The sequence below is a fragment of the Sminthopsis crassicaudata genome, chromosome 1 (genome assembly GCF_048593235.1).
Source record: "Sminthopsis crassicaudata isolate SCR6 chromosome 1, ASM4859323v1, whole genome shotgun sequence".
NCBI lineage: Eukaryota > Metazoa > Chordata > Mammalia > Dasyuromorphia > Dasyuridae > Sminthopsis > Sminthopsis crassicaudata.
Window position 1 is genome coordinate 547,754,485 of NC_133617.1, and position 19,939 is coordinate 547,774,423.

General features: G+C 33.5%; 1 protein-coding gene across 2 annotated transcripts in view; it reads right to left on the bottom strand.

The window, feature by feature from the left end:
• Positions 1–1,743: 1,743 nt before the first annotated feature.
• WDR36 (WD repeat domain 36) overlaps positions 1,744–19,939 on the bottom strand; it is a 57,567-nt gene continuing 39,371 nt past the window's right edge. For both annotated transcript variants that reach the window (XM_074282002.1, XM_074282003.1), the window contains exons 15-23: positions 18,663–18,771; positions 17,851–17,930; positions 15,737–15,844; positions 14,160–14,257; positions 13,233–13,378; positions 6,402–6,521; positions 6,139–6,220; positions 3,372–3,559; positions 1,744–2,135 (exon numbers count right to left, since the gene is read on the bottom strand). In XM_074282002.1, the coding sequence (XP_074138103.1) occupies positions 1,986–2,135; positions 3,372–3,559; positions 6,139–6,220; positions 6,402–6,521; positions 13,233–13,378; positions 14,160–14,257; positions 15,737–15,844; positions 17,851–17,930; positions 18,663–18,771 (1,081 nt within the window). In that variant the 3' untranslated portion in view covers positions 1,744–1,985. The remainder of the gene's footprint in view (positions 2,136–3,371; positions 3,560–6,138; positions 6,221–6,401; positions 6,522–13,232; positions 13,379–14,159; positions 14,258–15,736; positions 15,845–17,850; positions 17,931–18,662; positions 18,772–19,939) is intronic.

Sequence of the window (19,939 nt, forward strand, 5' to 3'; positions counted from 1 at the left end):
CCCAGATCTTCTTTCCTGACTCCTTAAAAATAAATCTGTTGTGTTTTAGAGATGCCCTACTATACTGGGAGAATCACCTCTACATTCCCTTTAACCAATCCAATAATCCACAGAGGGACCCCTGGAATCCTAAGAAGATTCTGGGATAAACAGAGAGAAGTACAGAAGACTGAATAAAGGATGGAGATCCCTGAAGCCTCCTGGAAACTTCTAACACTTCATTCCTGACTTTAATGACAGTTAAGGCTGTTCCAGCTTGAGCCTTTTCTGAGCATGTGGCTACAAAAAAAAAAAAAAAAAAAAAAAACAGACTTTGGACCTTTGTCTAACAGAGAGCAGCCTTGGACAACCTACCAGTAGTCCTCAAACTTTTTAGATAGGGGGCCAGTTCACTTTCCCTCAGACTGTTGGAGGGCTGGACTATAGTAAAAACAAAAACTCACACTGTCTCTGCCCCTCAGCCCATTTGCTATAACCCTGCGGGATGCATAAATGTCCTTAGCGGGCTGCATCTGGCCCATGGGGCCGTAGTTTGAGAACCCCTAGACAGTCTAGCTAGGGAGTAGTGGCCCTGAGCCCAGCATTGGGTTATCCCCAATTTCAGTGACAGAAGGGAAGAAGTTTCTACTTAGGTAGAGGCTATAGTGGAGAGGGTACCACGATCTCAGTAACAGGAGTCCCCTGAATGAGTGACCTAATCTGGCCCACTATATTCAGGACCAGAAAGGTCCTATAACATTCAGTTTTAGAATATGACCCAATTAAAGGCGCCATAATGATCAAAGAAACATTCCAAATACTACAAAGAAATAACTTGCTTTGTGAAATCCATATAAAGACTCAGAAAAAAAATTTCTGACTTTAAAGATTATATGAATAATAGAAGGAAAAGAAATAAGATACTGAATGAAAAAGCTAGGAAGGAAATAATGGCAAAGGAAATTGATCCCATAAGACAGTGGAAAATATCACTCAACAACTAAACGCCCTGAAAATTATAGTGAATAATGGGGAAGAAAGGGAGAGGAAATGACTCAATAAAATAAGAATATCAAAATAAAGTCAAAAAAGGGAGAAAAATCTGAAAAATATCAAAATGATTAACCTGAAAAACATATCAAAGAGAGCCAATCTAGATATCAAATTATCTCTAAAAAATATGATCAGAAAAAAGTATGGATAACTGTAGGAGGATGAGCCTTCCTCATGCATCTTCTTTGACTCTGATGCAGTTTCTTTCCCCCATGTAATCTTTTTGGATCTAGCTTCCCTGATGTAAATTCCTGATCTGGGATAATAAAACATCTCAGCCTTGCATAGTTCATTACCTGTCAGACTTAATTCATGCCCAAGATCATATGAGTCACCAAACCCTGATGACTGATTGAACGAATAGATTTCAAGAGCAGAGAAGGGGGATTTATGTCCAGGAAAGTTAAGTGCCACTGTATCTTTGTTGCATATCCTGGTAGTGTTCAGGCAAAACAAACCTCCTTCAGGTTAAATGTTTAGTCGTGCAAGTGTCTCATTTCGTTCCAGCATCAAATCTAAACTAAGAATTGTGCTAGTTTTAGAGCTAAACCTACACCACCACCTTATTTTAGGAAATGATAAATGAAAATTAACTAAATAGATGAAGATTGGGTTGTTATAAATATGCCATGTAATAGCAGGAAAATAAAGAATGAAAGATATTAGAAAATGAACTGAGGAATTTATAAAGAGATATAGCACAAATATATGTTTTTAAGTGAAGGAAATTATCTTTATCACAAGCGAAAAATCAGGGACTGTAAAATCCAGTCAATATTATAAACACTTCTTTTCTTTACTATACAATGAAATAGTAAAGCATTAATAAAGTAAAAAGGAACTTAATTAAAGTCCATGTTTAAAACAATTACAAATCTTCTTATGTCACTCATTCCTTGTAAAATTGTAGATTTTAGAGTTTTTAAATTTAGCAGGAATAAGAAATAAGTCTTTCACAACAAAGCACTTTTTATAAAATTTAAAACACATAGGCTTTGATTGAAGAGGGATTGCAGATGTATCCAGGTTTCTTCCAACTGTGAAGACAATGTGGTCATTTCTTCTAGAAGTACTGGCTCTGAAGGAAGAACTTTAAGATGCAACTGAAAAAGTAAATTTTCATAGTTAAAATTAAATTGTGTAAGCTTTAGAAAGTGACATTTCTCATTTAATCTTTTACTTTTTACAGAGACCCCAAGTAAAATAAATGTTTTCTCAAGTTTAACATTTTTCCTAATGCTTAGAGTAGTTGTACACTTTTTCCTCCAGTGAGCACAGGCTTTCCCCTCTCCTTTATAAATACTATTTTTATTCTTTGGACCTCTTCATAGTTTAGTAATTATCATTATGTTCTATTTTTACAACTATAGCTGAGGTCGACACTGTAAGAATTCCACAGGCTAAGAGGTCAAAGTCAAATTTCTATCACGAAGTACCTTAAACAATCAACAAAACACTGTGCTAGCTGCTGAAACATTAAAAGACAAAAATGAAATAGTCCCTGCCACCAAGGAGTATATATATATATACTAATAGGAGAGGCAATATGTATATACATAGTTTATACATAGGTATAAATGTTTTTTAAAATAATGGGAATAAGAGTTATAATAACAGATAAGAACTATTTTAATTTATTTTTATTCACTGTTTTCTTTCTTTCCCTTTTCTAAACTATTAAGTGAATAAGTATTTATAGACAAGTTACATTCTAAAGAAATATTTAAATGGAATCAAATATCGAATACTATTTATTAACAAAAGTCTTATAGCAGTTTTAACCTTTCTTAGCTGAAAAGTACATTAAAAACTAGCATTCATAAAGTGCTTTAAAGTTTACAAAGCCCTATGATTTGATTTGGGAATGCAGGTACATGTACACACATATATGTATACATCTGCCCCTTCAATAAGTAAAATGAGAAGAAATTAATATTCTCAGGGAAACTGCTGTTTTCTACAGTGGAAGTAGTTTGTGATAAAAACACATTTCGTTGTTCTCATTCTACTATTAAAAGAAACCTTATGAATGTTGACTGAAAAATAATTTTCTAAAAAGGAGCTTTATGCTAGTTCCAACAACTTTGTAGCTACCTGGAACTCAACCTCACTAATCAATGGCTATTCAGAACAAAGAAAGTGGATTAGGTTTGTTGTAAAATGTTGACATATTTACTCAGGCTAGAAAAATTAGCAAAATTTGAATTGCTTAGGGGCAGAGATGAAGGAGGAAGTCTAGATTGCTATATCTTATTCAGGAGAAGCCTCCATATTTTGCCAGTATTCATAAGTATTATGAAAAAAAAAAAAAACTTTCTTCTCATAAATGCTATAGTTACCTTTAAGAATAAAGCTAGATACGCCTGGGCCAATTCAAAATCACGCTTTTTGATTAACATTGCTCCAATCATTTTCAAGAAACTCTGCATGAGCTGTATAGAGCCACCACAGTCTGGAGACAAGCTTCTTAGCTCTATTTCAATAGCTGAAGGGCCCAATTCCTTAAGAATATTAAGTGGAGATTCATCTGTGTTTTTAAGAAAAAAAAAAAATCAGTTACTAGTTGCAGCTATCTGTAATAGGAAAGAAGTATATCATTAGAACCAAAGTGATCTGTTATTTATTAAAAGGACTTTTTATATAATCAATCATCTGTAATTTGTTTTTGCAAATAAGAGAAGTAACTTCTAGGCCAAAAAACATTCTGAGGATAGTATTGTGAATAATTTTAAAAAGTCTCTGATTATCTGGAAGTAAAAGGAAGAAGTACAGTCCTCACGAAATCTCTTACAAAATTCTAAAAAATGCAGACAATTCTGATCAGAGAATATCAAGGAAAATAGAGTGATCAACTGTCAAAAGGCTATGGAGTAGTCAAAGAGAATGAGAGTTAAGAAAGGGTATTTAGTAACTATAGGTCAGAGACTGGCTTACATAGGATTAAGAAGAAAACCAGGAGAAAAAATATCTATTACAAATCTCCTTTTCTAGGAGATAAGCTATAAGGGCAAAAGAGATATAAGATGATAGTGGGAATGGAGACTTCCCAATGAGAGAGACCCAAACATGTTCATAGACAACTGAGAATGAACCAGAAGACAGGGAGAGGCTGAAAATAAATGGAGGCATGGGGATGACAGACAGGACAACTGTTTAGAGATAGGATGGAATATCAGGACCTCTTGAACAAGCAGAGGGCTTCCCCTGGTAAAGAAGAGAGCCACCTCATTTTATGATACAGGAGTGGGGAGAAGAAAGGCAGCAGCCATTCAAGTGAAAGACGAGGAGAAAAGAGAACTTATGGCAAATGGTCTCAATTTTTTATATAAAAGATTAGGGAAAATTTTCAGCTGAAACAGCTGAGAGAGAGCAACTGAAATTTGGAGAGAAAAAAAAAGACTTGGAAGAATTAATGTGGATATTGGGACAGTGAATTGATAAAGTGGGTATAGTTAGACTGCCCAGCAGCAATGAAGCCAATACTGTAGTCAAACAGGAGAATTCTGGAATGCATTTGTGCATGATGGCAAGATCAAGGACCATTTTTGTGTGTGCCTTACATGGAATGGGGTAGCAATCAAAGGAAAGTGAGTAGGTTGAGAGATGGAGAGGCTGTAATAGTGATGAGAAGTGGAAAAAATTAGATCTGTTAATTAAAAATAGAAAGAAAGGGGAGGATGTTATAGATGTGGAATGTTGTAATGAAATGAGGTCAGTGTATTAATAGTTTTAACTTAATTGTTTTACATTGTTATAAGAAACTTCTCACAGAGTTGGGGGTAATTTGTAAATGTTTGTAATATAAAAACTGTTAAAAAAAATTTTTAAAGGGAAATGGATCTACATATACAAAAAATATTTGTAATACCTCTTGTCATGGTAATAAAAGTTAGAGACTAAGAAGAATTCTTCCTACTGAGGAACAAATAAATTGTAATATGAGTGTAATGGACTATTAGTGTATCACTAAAAAAAGTATGAAATAGACAATTTCAGAAGAAACTGGAAAGTATTTTATGAACTGATGCAAACCCAAGTATGCAGAACTATTATAACATTAGAATTATTAGAACCATAGAAAAAAACAACTTGAAAGATTTTAAAACTTTTGATCAACACAGTCTAAAAGACTGAAAATTCAACAGGTCACTTATCTCCTAAGAGAGAAGAGATGAAAATTCAGAAAGAGTGCTTTTTGCAATGTCTAACATAACTGTTTATTTTGCCAAGCTATCCAGCTATGTTTTGAAAGATGTTTTTTGGGGGATTTGGGGGGTGATGGAGGGATTTAGCTTAAATGGGGGCAGGAAAAGTAGGAGGGACAGATTAACAGAAAAAACACTGTCAACTAAAATTACAAAAAAAATTTTAAAGGAGAAAATAGAAGGAAAAAATAATGAATTATAAAAATCCAAATGTGAAAAGATACTGTTGAAAGTTTGCTTCTGAAAAAAAAAATCTATTAAAGTGAACTAGAGTAGATAGAAGCTATCAAATTACATATTTTAAGAAGTCAAATTTAACTGTTTGACAATGTCATTTAATAAATAAAAATATCACAAGTCCAATATGAATTCTCTCTCCCCAAAACAAAATACCAACATTGGTACAAAATAGGACCAATCTACCCAACACTGGTACAAAAACTTGGGAAAATGAATTAAAATTAAACTAAATACATTTACTATACACTAAGTTTAAAAAACTACCCAGCTCATTGGTTTTTTAGGTCTGCTCTTTTGGGACTATTTTTAGATGCTATTACTAGTTAGGTAGTTTAGTAAACATGTTCTGTTGAATTCAAATCTGGTCTCAGACATTATATGACCCTAAGTCATTTAGTCCCTCTATACCTCAGTTCCTATCTGAAAAATGGGGACAAACTGGAAAAGGAAATGGCAAAATCACTACAGTATTTTTGCCAAGAAAAAACACCATGGACAAATCTATGGGATTAGAAAGATTCAGACAGGACTAAAAGACTGAATAACAACATCAGCAAATATAAAAGACAACTAATGAACTAGCTATAAATACTCCATTATCTCTTATTTACATATTCCAGAGTTTAAAATAGGGATGGAAACTTCAGATTTTTTTACTTACATTCATTATTATTCAGCCCTTCTTCAAGTTTCAGACAGAAGTCAGATTTTTGAGCCAAAATTCCAAGGTTGATCACTTTAGACTTGAATTAAAAACAGCAAAATTACACATTTTAAAAATTAAGTCTTATAGTCCAATGCTTTGGCACGTGGTGGGGAGGAAGGGGATATTTATTCTCTTCTTCCACCCCAACTAATATTAAAGGGACAGGGGTAGGAGGGGAATAAGAATACATGCTTAGAATTTTGAATCTGTGATTTTACCTGTTGGGCATTCACATCTTCTTCAGAAGAAAGGTATTTTGGAATAAGGCCAGGAACTGTAGGTATAAAAAATGGTGCTGACTTTGGCACTTTGGGAGGTTCTTTTGGTTTATTCTTTTTCTGATAAAATAAAAATATGAAGACAAAAAGATTCATAAAATAAAATCTTTTTTTTCTCAATATTTTATTTTTCTAAATACATGTAAAGATAATTTCCAACAGTCATTTTTTGCAAGATTTTGTTACAAATTTTTTCTCCTTCCCTTGCTTACCTCTCCTTTCCCGTAGGCAACAAAAAACACACATATGCAATATTTAGAAATGAATTTCCATTTTCAACAAAATATTTTAGCACTTTATCAATACTGAAGAAGTAAAAAATAAAACATCATATTTTCAAATGAAATATACCTCAATATGTCAAGGATCTATGATCTCACTAGTGTATACTCTTTTCCTAACCCAGATCACAGAATGTCTGAAAGCAATTGAACTTGTCCATAGTCATAACGCCAACTAGGTAATTCTCAAATCTTTTCATTTTTTGATCTTTCATTCAATGAATTCATATCAGTTATTTCACCATATCTAATACATGATAATTCCCTTTCTCTCTGTTAAGACTTTTACTGTTCTAAATGCCCTTTTGGTACCATAGATTTTTTCAAAAAAGGAGAAAACTTAAGTTTTAAGAACTGCAGACTGAAAGAACGAGCATAAAACTAGGAACCAGATTGGGTTCTAGTTTGGGCTTTACTTGCTTTGTTCAAATAACTTCACCTAAGTTTTCTTAATTATAAAATTAAGGAGCCAGAGTACTTAAAAATCACTCTTCTTGGGTACAGCAGAAGCAGGACACAAAACAATAATATGAGATCCAAAGGAAGCATCTGTTATGCAGAATTATCTTGTTAAAAGAATTAATTCTGACCAAATTCTATTATGAATAATTTGATGAATTTGTGATTATTTTTAAAATTTACATAATATGCCCTTTTTCTAAGGACCCAATAATAGCTGACATCAAAGGGGATGGGATATGGGATGTTTGAAATTTTAACATGATTATTAATTTTTTTTTAAGTTTAGAGAAGACTCTTGAAATCCAGAAACATTAATCAATGCAAGTGAAATTAACTATATTTTAAGCAACTGAAAAAAAGTTTAAGTTTAGCATTAAGAGAAGGCAGTTACTAATTGTTTAGATATGTGTATGCAAATTAGTCAATTAGCAAACATTATTAAATGGCTACATGCCTGACAATGTTAGAGATACAAAAACAAAATTTTTGCTCTTAAAAAGCTTATATTATATAAGAGAAATAATGTATACAAATATGGTACACAAAGTAATGCAAGGAAGGAGAGGATTAGAAGTTGGCAATCAGGGAAAACTTCATGTAGAAAGTTGTTAGGATTCTTGCAGATGTTATGGGCCAGAACTTGAGACAAGGCAATGTGCTTAGTTCATATCTTTAAAGGTGTAAACTCCTTTTCAGAAGCCTAAAGGTGTAAACTCCTTCTAAAGGTGTGAACTCTGAACTAGAGACCTGCTAAGTATCAGACAACCGACTTAGCACCTAGTAAAATCCTAACAGAAAGTGGTGTTTCTTTAGTCTTGCAGGAAGTGAAGAACTCTTTGAGACAGAAGTGACGAGAGAATATAGAATTTTTGAAGGATTAAAGGATGACCAGTAAAAAGACAGAAAAATGGGAAGCAGAGGCTTCTAAATGAGAAACAGGCCAATCTGACTGCAGTTCATTTGATGGGTGTGGAGGTGAGCAATTTATAATCAAAGTGGAAAGGTAGGGTCACCATGGTTTCTAGTAGATATATGAAGAAGAGAGGTGAGAAGATATAAAGCAATGAGATGGTTGGGAAGGTACTCTTATAATAAGGAAAGAAATGAAACATATCTGAATTAGGATGGTGGTTTTGTGGAGGGAAAAAAAGGGATAAATGGGATAGCAATAGACTGTATATGTGGGCTAAGTAAAAATAAGGAATAGAAGATGACTTTGAGGTATGAAGACAAATGACGAGAAAGATGGTGATTTACTTGACAGAAATAGGGAAGTCTGAAAGAAGAGGGAAAAGATAAAAGTTTTTTTTTTTGTTTTTTTTTTTTTGGTCAAGTTAATGTTCAGATTCTTTGGGAAATTTAGTTTGAAATGGCCAATAGAAAGTTGAGGACATGGTACTGAAACTCAGAAACTAGATGTGGTTAGACATATGCATTGATAAGTCACCTTCATAGAGATAATTAAACTTGAGGGAACAAAGGTTACATGAGAGAGGGTGTGAACAAAAAAAAAAAAAAAAAAAAAGAGAGAAAGATGGGACTATGTATGCACATGTCAAGGGTATAGCTGAGAACCTCGCCTCTTCCTTTAATAAGAAAATTGAAGCTAAGGCCATTTCTCCCCCCTGAAATCATGTCTTACTAAAAATAAAGGGGCTCATGATGTTGAGGCCAATCCTTTTGGAGATGGAAATGCATTACTAGGAATAGGATGCAAACCCATCTACTGCTTACTCCAACAAATCACAAATTTGATCATCCTTCTCCCCAACTACAATCTCCCATCGTCTACTATTCCCTTCTGACTTAAAATGTGGCCAATTCTCCCCACCTTTAAAAAAAACTTCATTAGAATTTAACATCCCCTCAAACTATTATTACTATATAACTCTCTTCCCTTTCAGAGCCAAAATCTTAGAAAAATTATCTGCACTAGCAGTCTCCCAATTCTCCTCTTTTCACTCATTTCCCAACTTTTTCACCATCACCACTCAACTAAAGCTTTTTTTTTTTTTTTTTCAGTTACCAATGAAATTTTTACTTGCCAACATTGATGGTCCTTTTTCAAACCTAATTCTTAATCTTTATGATATATCTCATAGAAGCACTTTTGAGTTTCCAAGACACCATTCTCTACTGGTGATTCTTCTCCCTGTCCGATTGCTTCTTTTCAGTCCCCTTTGTTGGTTCATCATCTGGATCATCTGCCCTTATTGTGGACATTTTAAGACTGTCACAGGTCCTCTTTTCTATACTTTTTTTTTTTTCTCATCAGCTTCCATGGATTAAAGTATTATCTTTAAACTAATAGCTCACAAATATATTTATTTATTTATCAAGCTTCATTCTTTCCCCTGAGCTTCAGTCCTTCATCACCTATTGTTTATTGGGCATTTTAAATTTAATGTCCAAGATGTTAAATTCCATATGTCCAAAATACAACTCACCATCTTTCCCCACTAAATCCACCAAGTTTCCCTATTTCCAACAAAGGCAACACCATCCCTTTACAGCACCCAGATTTGTAAACTCAACACTACCTTCACCTCAATTCCTCATGCTCCCTTACCTCATGCATGCAATTAATCGTCAAATCTTGTTATTTCTACATCCAAAATATCTCTTGACCCTGACTCCTCTACTGAGTTACAATTTTACTTTAGGCCTTATTCACATCTTCCTTAGATTATTATAATGGCTTGATAATTAACCTCTCTGCATTAAGACATCCCCACTCTATCCTAACCCACATGCTGCTGCCACCAAAGTGATTTCCTCTAAAATATAACCAGTGTTTCTCCTCCTCTCCTCAATCTATTATGGCAATTCTCTATGGATTCTGTGATTAAATACGAACGTTTCTCTTTAGCTTTTAAAGTCCTTCATAAGGCTATGGAATATTATTGCTCTGTAAGAAATGACCAGGATGAATTCAGAAAGGCTTGGAGAGACTTGCATGAACTGATGCTGAGTGAAATGAGCAGAATCAGAAGATCGCTGTACACTTCAACAACAATACTGTATGAAGATGTATTCTGATGGAAGTGGATATCTTCAACATAAAGAAAATACAACTCACTTCCAGCTGATCAATGATGGACAGAAACAACTACACCCAGAGAAGGAACACTGGGAATTGAATGTAAAATATTAGCACTACTGTCTTATCTACCCAGGTTACTTATACCTTCGGAATCCAATACTTAATGTGCAACAAGAAAATTGGATTTACACACATATTATATCTAGGTTATACTGTAGCACATGTAAAATGTATGAGATTGCCTGTCATCTAGGGGAGGGAGGGGAAAATCTGGAAAAATGAATGGGGGGGGGGGGATAGTGTTGTAGAGAGATTGCTCATGCATATATACTGTCAAAAAAATGTATAATTATAATATTAATTTAAAAAAAAAAAAGTCCTTCATAAATTGCTCCAAACTTATCTTCCCATCTTCATCACACTCACTTCCCCTCTTATACTTTCGGATCTCTGTTCACAGACAACATTTACCTCCATTCTTTATGCTTCTGAGATGGCTATTTCCCCTGCCTGGATTCTAGCTCCTTTTCACCTCCATCTTACAAATGCCCAATCTTCTTTTAAGGAACAGCTCCAGGGTAACATTCTCACTCTATTAGCCCCTCTTTCCAAATGCTAGTGTGCTCTCATCTAAATCACCTTGTTGTTTGTGAATTCATATTTATCTGTAACTATTCTTACTATTGAGTGAGAGAGAGAGAAAGAGTGTGTGTGGGGGGATGGAATGCATCACCTTTCTTGTTAAAAATCTAAATTCCTTATGATTGCCTCATGTACTATATTTGTATTCCCAGCAAATAATACAGTGCCTGGCATTTACTTAGAGCTTAATAAATACTTGTTTGATTAATATGGATGATGAATCTGAAAATGACCATGAGAAACATTCCCAGGGAGGGAAGAGAACCAAGAGAGGAGTATGTTTTAAAAAGAGATAAAGAGTATTTAAGAGTGTCAACTAAGAGATCAACATGGAAAGAACAATTTTAGTTGAGAGTTGAGGTAAAAAAAAATCACTAATGGATGGCAAGTGGCAAGAAAAGAGAAAATGGGAGCAGCAGGTATTAGGAAAAGGAACAAGCCTTTGTCAGGCTTTGTACTAATATTTCATTTGATCCTCAAAACATCCCTGGGAAGCAAAAGTGTTATCATTATCCTCATTTTACAGTTGAGGAAACTGAGGTAGAAATTAAGTTACTTGCCCAAGGTCACATGGCTATTAAGTGTCTGAAATTAGATTTAAATTCACATCTTCCTGACTCTAGGCTCAGCCCTCTATTCACTAAATCACTGAGGTGCTTCAAGTTAAGCAACTTTTTGCTAGGAATTGTGAGAAAAGGAGAAAAGATTAGAGACAAAGAACAAGTGAGGGATCAATCTGTTGGAGAAGATGGTAGAAGATGTAGAGTAGACTAATAACCATCATTTCCTTAGCATTCATGCACTATCTTTTACTATAATTTACTCTGTTGCTTTGCAACTAATTTTTTAATTATTTCACAAATATCACTGTTCTATTTTCTTATTAAATAAGAAAAAGGATCAAGATAATCTATAAGATTTCTTCCACTTCCACTTATACTCCTGAGATAAGGAGTTGAGGGTTAAACAGAAATATTTCAGTCTCTGGGTAAATCACCTAATTGTAAAAAAAAAAAAAAAAAAAAGTATTTTTTCATCAATAGTATTTTATTTCCCCAAATGCATGTTAAAAATAGTTTTCAAAATTCATTTTTATAAAAGGACTGTGTATATCATGAACCATCTTAACTATTATCTTCCTTCTCTGAATCTTTTTATGCACAACACTTTTTGTTGAGGATGATTTAAAAAGTTCTGCTGTACATAAATGTTAAGAAATAAAGATGTGCTAGAACAATGCTTTGAAAAGAGACCAAAGTAAATGTTTGTTGATGATAAAAAAGGTTGAGCAAAGAAGAGAAACTCATGCTTGATTGTTAGGATTCTTACAAGGTGCTAAGTCACTGGAATGGATAAGAGACAACAATTATCTAATTTAGTATGGTTCAGTATGATTGATCTGATCCTACAAGGAGATGTTATGGGCCAGAACTTGAGACAAGGTACTGTACTTAGATCACACCTTTAAAGGATTTCATATTTTTAAAAGGAGATCACTCATTGGTTCATACATTAGACTTCACACCTTTAGAGAGATATATAAGGAGTAAAAGAAAAGCCCGCTCTTGGACTTTGGGAGATTCACAACTAGGATTGACTTCTGGGAGATTCACAAGGCAGAAACCCACAAGCCCTCCCTGTGGGAGGAAGATTCAAGATTCATTCTCATTTCCACATTTGTGCTGGCTGAAGACATTCAGACAAGAGCTGTCAGGAACCAAGGAGAGAGGAAGGCCTCCAGAAAACTAGCCAAGCCCCAAGTGAAGGAGATAAGATTTTGGAAGAGACAATAAAGGATCTGGACTTTAACTCCTGGCTGCATTTGGTGACTATTGGAACGGAACTGAAACTAAGGCTGCCTCCAGAAGCTCCCCAAGAAACCTGATCACAGAGAACGATTACAATTTAGAGAACAGAACATTACACTTGATGGCAGGTCTATGAGAATTCTTTCATCCTCACCTTTCTGTTATACAAGTACCACAGAAAAGTACTTTTTGTTACAGACTGTAACCTTCCCAAAATAAATACAGTAATTTTCTTTATTGGATTCATTTGAAAAAAAGCTACCAAAAATACGACTAAATATTTGACTTTAGGATTAGATAACTAAGGAATCTCAAATTAGGATTATAAATATTAATCAAACCCATTATAATGTGAGTTTTTGTATCTCTTCACATCTTTTATCTTTACTTTATACAGCCACTGCCCAATAAGCCCTTGACCACAAAATAAGAGAAGCTTCTTAAATTAAAAAGTATTTTTCCTAATTACTAATAGTCAAAATTATCCTTTCTGTAAAGTTTAGGACCCCAGAATTTGAGTTAATTCTGTTATTACCTTTATAACTGCAAGATTGAGAAGGTTTTTCCACCTTGATTCAGGTAGTAGTGACAGAGTTATCAGCTGCTCATTGAGTTGTTCTGGTGAATCATAAACTATCATTTCATCAACTGGTCCTTCAATTTCTTCTGAGAGTTCTACTTCTATAAAGAAAGAATTCTCAGTAAAATAGACATTTACAGATATGCAACACAATTAATTACAAGTATGTGGTTGATTTAAATCCTTTTAAATTATGCTTAAAAATGTTAAGTTTGTGATCATTAAATACAACATTATGATATTTGATACACACACACACATACTTTTTAAATATGTCTATATAGCAAGTATTTTTCTACTAATAGTCTTTGAATGCTTTATATGTCCTATTTTACTTCCCACCCTCTTCTATTATACTTAAACATATTAAAACATTTTCCTCTTTCTATATGCTAAAGTGACCATCTTCTCCCCTTCTCAAATCTTTATTCTAAGCTCATCTCTCCTATGAGATTTTTTTAATTAAGGCTATTTCCCAAAAGGAAAAGACTTCTTAAACTTTAACTATTTACTTATATTTCAGTAACTGATGGCATTACCCTTATTTTAAACTCAAGTAACATTAAAACTCCACCATATTCTTTTTTTCAGGGCACCTAACAACTGTAAATATTCAAATAAAGATTAAGTCACTGGTTGTAGCCACTGATTTCTCAATATAATAATGATGCATAAGAAGGCACTCAAATCTGCCTAACTAAATTTGTTAAAAAATTAAAATTAAAATTGCTTTCACAGGTTAATATTTTCTTAACATGAAGGACAATTATCCCACACACTAAGTTATATGTTTAATAACAGTTATCTTGTAATCATTATATTAACACCCAACCTCACCCTTTTCCATCTACCTCCAAAAAGAATCCAATATTTTGTAATTACCTTGGCTGTGGCAGGTACCAGGAAGCATTACAACAGAAGGAACGTAATCTGCTGAAAGTGGTCGTAACGAAACAAGTGAATACAGGGAAACGTTAGACCTAAAAATTCAAAACAATACAAGTAAATATATTTAAAGTTTACAGAAACAATCTGCTTAGACTAACATATAAATGGCATATCCCTCTATTTTCTATAGCTTCAGATTGAGATTATTCAGTAACTAAGAAAGATTAAGATATCCAGATTGTTCACTTGAAAATATCCTAATATATGATATGCCTTGCTTTAATACAACACTTGGAAAAGCCAAAGTTAAAAAAAAAACAACCCAAAACCTAATAAAATATTTGCCATATTTCCCCAATCCTATAAATCCTTTTAAAAAGCATAACCTTTCAGGTAAATCTTTTTGTGGAAGGGATAAATAATTTTCTCCACATACCTAGATTTGTTAAATCAATATTTGGAACTTCTAAGGTTTAAGAAGCTGAGTGGATAAGCCTGGTTTTAGCAATTCCTTGGCAATGGAATCTCTCTCTCATAATTCAGAGTAATGGGAGTTTTTAAAAAATTACCACCCCCATAAGTGCAAAGATATAAGTCAAGATTTCAAAAGCTCATAGGATAATTTATCTAGAGCTGGAGGAGACTATAATTTATTTCAAACATTTCATCTCACAAATGGGAAAAGTGACGTCCAGAAGGCAAGTAATTTGCCCAAAGTCACACAGGCAGCAGAATCATAATTTGAATTCAGCTCTAGTGACTCCAACTTCAGCAAATGAATGACAATTGAAGACAAAATTCTTGTAAAATTCATTGTAATAGAATTTGACCTGGAACTTCAGAAACATCTTAGGTTTACTATCAAACCTGTGAAAAAAGAGGCAGTATGGCATAGTAGAATGAAACCTGAAGCCCAAATACCTTGGTTTTCATTCTTACTTTCACTCTATGACCATTAGGTCATAGAGGTCACCTGTCTTCTCTGGATTCTTTCCTCTATAAAACAAAGTTTGCTGGACTAGTTTCTTTAGTATGTTCACTTCTATTTCCAAGTTCAATGGTTTTAGAAAATCTAGAAGTCAGTTGACAGACATAAAATGAATTTTCAGAATCAAAATATTGACTTCATCATGCATGTACCAAAGTTAGCATTTTCTAGTTCCAACTAAAATACATAATAATTTTTTCTTAATTATTTCAATTTAATAAGCATGATAATCTTATCTCTCCTGCTAGAACCTATGAAAACTTCTATCAATATCTAACATAAGTGGATGAACAAATCTAAAATATTAAAAATATTAAAATACTGGCTACAATAAAAATATGTTAGGACAACTGTCTCTTAGAGAATACACTAAGGTAATGACTCTTTACAAAATAAGCCTTATACAGTACATTAATGGTATTTTACTAGTAATCCTGAAGTCATTTTCAATATGCTTTTCTTCATTTAAGTATGAAAAAATTGAGCACTTCTACTCAAGAGATTAAAGCCATTAAGATAATTTGAGCAGCTACATTTTTTTTTTTTTTTTTTTTTTTGCTGGAAAAAAATATGAAGCACTTACCACAGATAAATTCCAAGATTATCCACATGGGAAGTGGCCAGAAAGTCTCCAGTGGGAGACATAGTAAGACTGAGAGGTGCTGAATCCACTAAGAAACAATCTATAAGGCTAGTAAGGGGGAAAAATTATTTAAGAGGAATACAAAAAAGAACATTTTATAATTTTCAAGCTTCTAGGAGTCTAAGCTTTTTATCCCATTTATATCTCAACATAATGGATATAATTTTCTCTTAGACTCTGCTTAATGGAGGGATAGAATAAGATTTCACTCTGAACCCCTTGGTGACCTTGGTCATTATCAGCACTTAACTATATTAATTTACATGTAAACATTTAGTTCTCATTTCTTGGAAGCTAAATTACCAATTAAAATTAACTAGATAAGGGGTGTGAATATAGGCATATGATTTCTTATTGCAAGATAGACTAAAGGTCAGACACTGAAAAGTTCCTCCCTAATCCTCTACCATTTAAAGATGGCTAGAGAATTCACTTTACCATTCCCACCCAGCTTGAACACCCATTGCCATTTTTGGATTTCATGATCTCTAGAAACTCATCATTCTACAAGCATGACCAACTTTGAAAATTACACTTCTTTCCTTCTGGTTGGAGAGGAGTCCTTAGGAGGCAGTATTTAGAGTCAGGTTTTCCTGACTTCCAGTCCAGCACATTCTCCTCTCATACTACCTAGTTGCACCTCTACGCCTATTCTACAGCTTACTTTCTTAGAGGACAGAAGTATTGAATGGTTAATAACAAGTGGTCCAGGTTATCCTGCCATTATGAGGACTTGCACTCAAATCTTCTTTCAAAACAGCCTAAGGCTCTTTCTATACAATGATGCCTCTATCTTGCATGCAGTAGGGAGACTAGCCAGAACTGGTCTATATAAACAAAGATTAAATGGCAAATTACCTAACATTTTAATGTCATATTTGTATTGTGCAACAAGTTAAATGGAATTCTAATAAGTCATTTAAAAGAAGATTTTCTGGTCCTGTAAAGGTACTTAATTATAGAACAATACAGAAGCTGAAAAATGGTCAGATCAGAGTCCTGTCATACCATCCTTATACTAGCAAAAAAAGCTAGATCACAAATTTGTGTGTTTGTTTTTAATACTCAAACTGTTTCAAACAAAAATTCACTATGGTATGTATTAAAAATATTATATTAGAATTTCTCATTAACTGAGTAGCCAAAATTATAGCAACTACAATAAACTAGGCAAAAAAAAAAAAAATTTCAAATCAACTTTTCCCCATAGCACAGTGTCAAGACAACAGATGACCAACAGAACACATTGCTGTAGCAGCTGCTATCTCTGTAACCCCGCCTGGGGATTTCTCAGCAGAGATACCAGTGATCTGCCATTTCCTTCTCTAGCTTATTTTGCATGTGAGAAAATGAGGCAAACCAGGCTAAGTGATCTGCCCTGGGTCACACACCAAATACTGACACCAGAAGAGGCATCTCCCTCACTTCAGACCCAGCACTATAACAAAGGCTTATCTGAAACCTGGAAAGTAAGTAGTTTGCAATTATGAACAAAATTCTATAATTAATTATGTCTTAACTTCACTAGTAATTGCTTTTTTGGTAGTATGTTTCAAACACATGTGTGTTAGAAAGTGTGTCTCATGATATCATCAAGTGAAATGTGTTAACTCAGTCTTTTAAGACAATTACAAGAAAACTAGGGTTTTCCTTCCTAAAGGTCTAACTGCTTCTGTGTTCAGGTTAATCTCACCCTTCAACCCTCTTTCTAATATGGAAAAAAAGAAGCCAAAGTGGGCAGGGTTCAAACTGGAGATATGCTATCATTTCCTATCTTACCTTCCTACCTTTTCTTTTTCCACTTTCCAAGGATTTTGTTACTTTTGAAAATAATCCTTTATCTAATTTCCTATTCTATCCTCAGGTCTATACTTCAAGTAGTGGAATTCTCATTTAGGGATAATTTGAAAGTCATGCACAATTTTTTTAATTAACCTGTCTGAGGCAGCTATTATATATTTAATTCCAGGGTCAAAAGCACTTTCCATAGTGGCTTAATACACAGACAAATAGGACTCATACAAAGCTAAGAATGCTATTACAAATTTACTTACCATCCAGATGGAAGGTCCCAAATTCTAATTGAGCAATCCATTGAACCACTTATTAACCAACGACCATCTGGACTGAAAGCCTTTAAACAAAATAAAATATGTAAGTTATTTTTTAAAAAATTATTTTTTAAGTGCTAAACAGTTCAAAAGATCACAGAATTTATTTAGAATTAAATCATCAAGCATTTATTAAGCATCCACTATAGTACCACATACTAGAGACTATAGACTCTAAGAAATAAAAAAACAAAAATGAAATATGACCTAAAGGATGTAAAAGGGCCCTGAAAAAATATAAATTACTATACTCAACATATTGGTATTCTTATACAGATATTCAGAATAAATGTTGCTGTCAAAGGTACCAAGACTATTTTTACACTGAATTTCAGGGGGTGAGGCAGGGAGAGAGGCATTCGTACATCAACAAGTCTATTTTGTTTCCCAAATAAATATAGTTTTCCTTAAAATTTTCCTAAATTCCTTAAAAATTTTAGACAAAAAAAAAAATTAATCCTTTTACAGTATTAAAGGAATAGCACCAATTTCCAGAGAAGCAAAAAGCATGTTTGGTGTTTTGTTTTGTTTTTTTTGCTTTAAACTTGCCCGGAATTATAAAAAAAATTACTATTTGGAGTATTTTCTCCCTTAGAAAACAACTGATCTAAGTTCTACAGTTAACACAAATTATCTATATTCTTTTTATAATTTTAATCTAAATGGTTAAATATCCCTTTTAAGGGATATTCCACTTTTAAAAGGAAATTAAAAGTTGATTAAAAGTGACTTTTGTCCCAGCTAATAATGTTTACCATGTCATTTATCTGGCCTTGGTGTCCAAAAAATTCTCTGACTGTTCTTCTGGTTTCTATGTCTACAACACTTATACCAAAGTCATCTGAGGCAATTCCCAGGATGCCACTGACAAAAGAAGCATATAATTAACAAAAAAGCACACAAATCACAAATAAAGACAATTTTCTATTGCTAAGTTTTACATTGGTAAGAATCTAATAAAATGTTCTTTATACCTATAGAAGTGAAATTAAGTTTAAGACAAATCGAGGATTCTACTAGTAAAGAAAATATAAACTAATTTCAGATTTTTGCAAAATATTACATAAAGAACAATTGAACCCAACAAATAGGCAAAAAAGTTATAACGGGAAAAACCAAGTAGAAAAATGTAACAAATGACATAACATGAATAGCTTGATGAATTACTTTTTACTCATATATGTATTTCTTTATGTACAGAAGGAATTTCAAAGATCAACTTCATCAGTATAAGATTCTCTCTTAACTGATTCTGTCAGAATTTTTTTTTTTTTTAAGGTAATTGGGGTTAAGTAGTTTACCCAGAGCCACACAGCTAAGTTATGAGGCTGGATTCGAACTCAGGTCCTCCGAATTCCATTATCTATACTCTATTTACCTAGCTGTCCCTACCAAATTGATTCTCTATGAGTAGCTATAGCCAAAAATGTTTTTTCATTCTATAAGATAAAGGGAAGACACATCTCTAATATCTTGAAGTCCTTATGCCATGTCTTTTAATGTTGCATGGGTAACAGGTATAATATACAGGACTTCTTGCTTCTGTTACATGACTGGCCAATTCTCATTCATACATTTTCTGGACACCAATGAAGTCATTACCAACAGTACAGTAGTCTCCTTATGACCACCATAGCTCTCTCTTGGGTCACCAAGAAAACTGTCTGCAAAAGTCAAGAATCTTTTGAGGATTCACAATGTTTTGATTCTTCCTCCACTGATAACAGAATGTCTAACTGGTGACAGGTGAGGGGGAAAAAATTAGTAGTCATAACTATGCTCAAAAAATTATCAAAAAGTTATTGAAGCAGCAGTGTTTCTATTGGGATTATATTCCAAAGAGATCATAAAGAAAGGAAAAGGACCCACATGTGCAAAAATGTTTGTGGCAGCCCTCTTTGTAGTGGTTAGAAACTGGAAACTGAGTAGATGCCCATTAATTGGAGAATGCCTGAATAAATTATGGCATATGAATATTATGGAATATTACTGTTCTGTAAGAAAGGACCAACATGATGATTTCAGAGAGCCC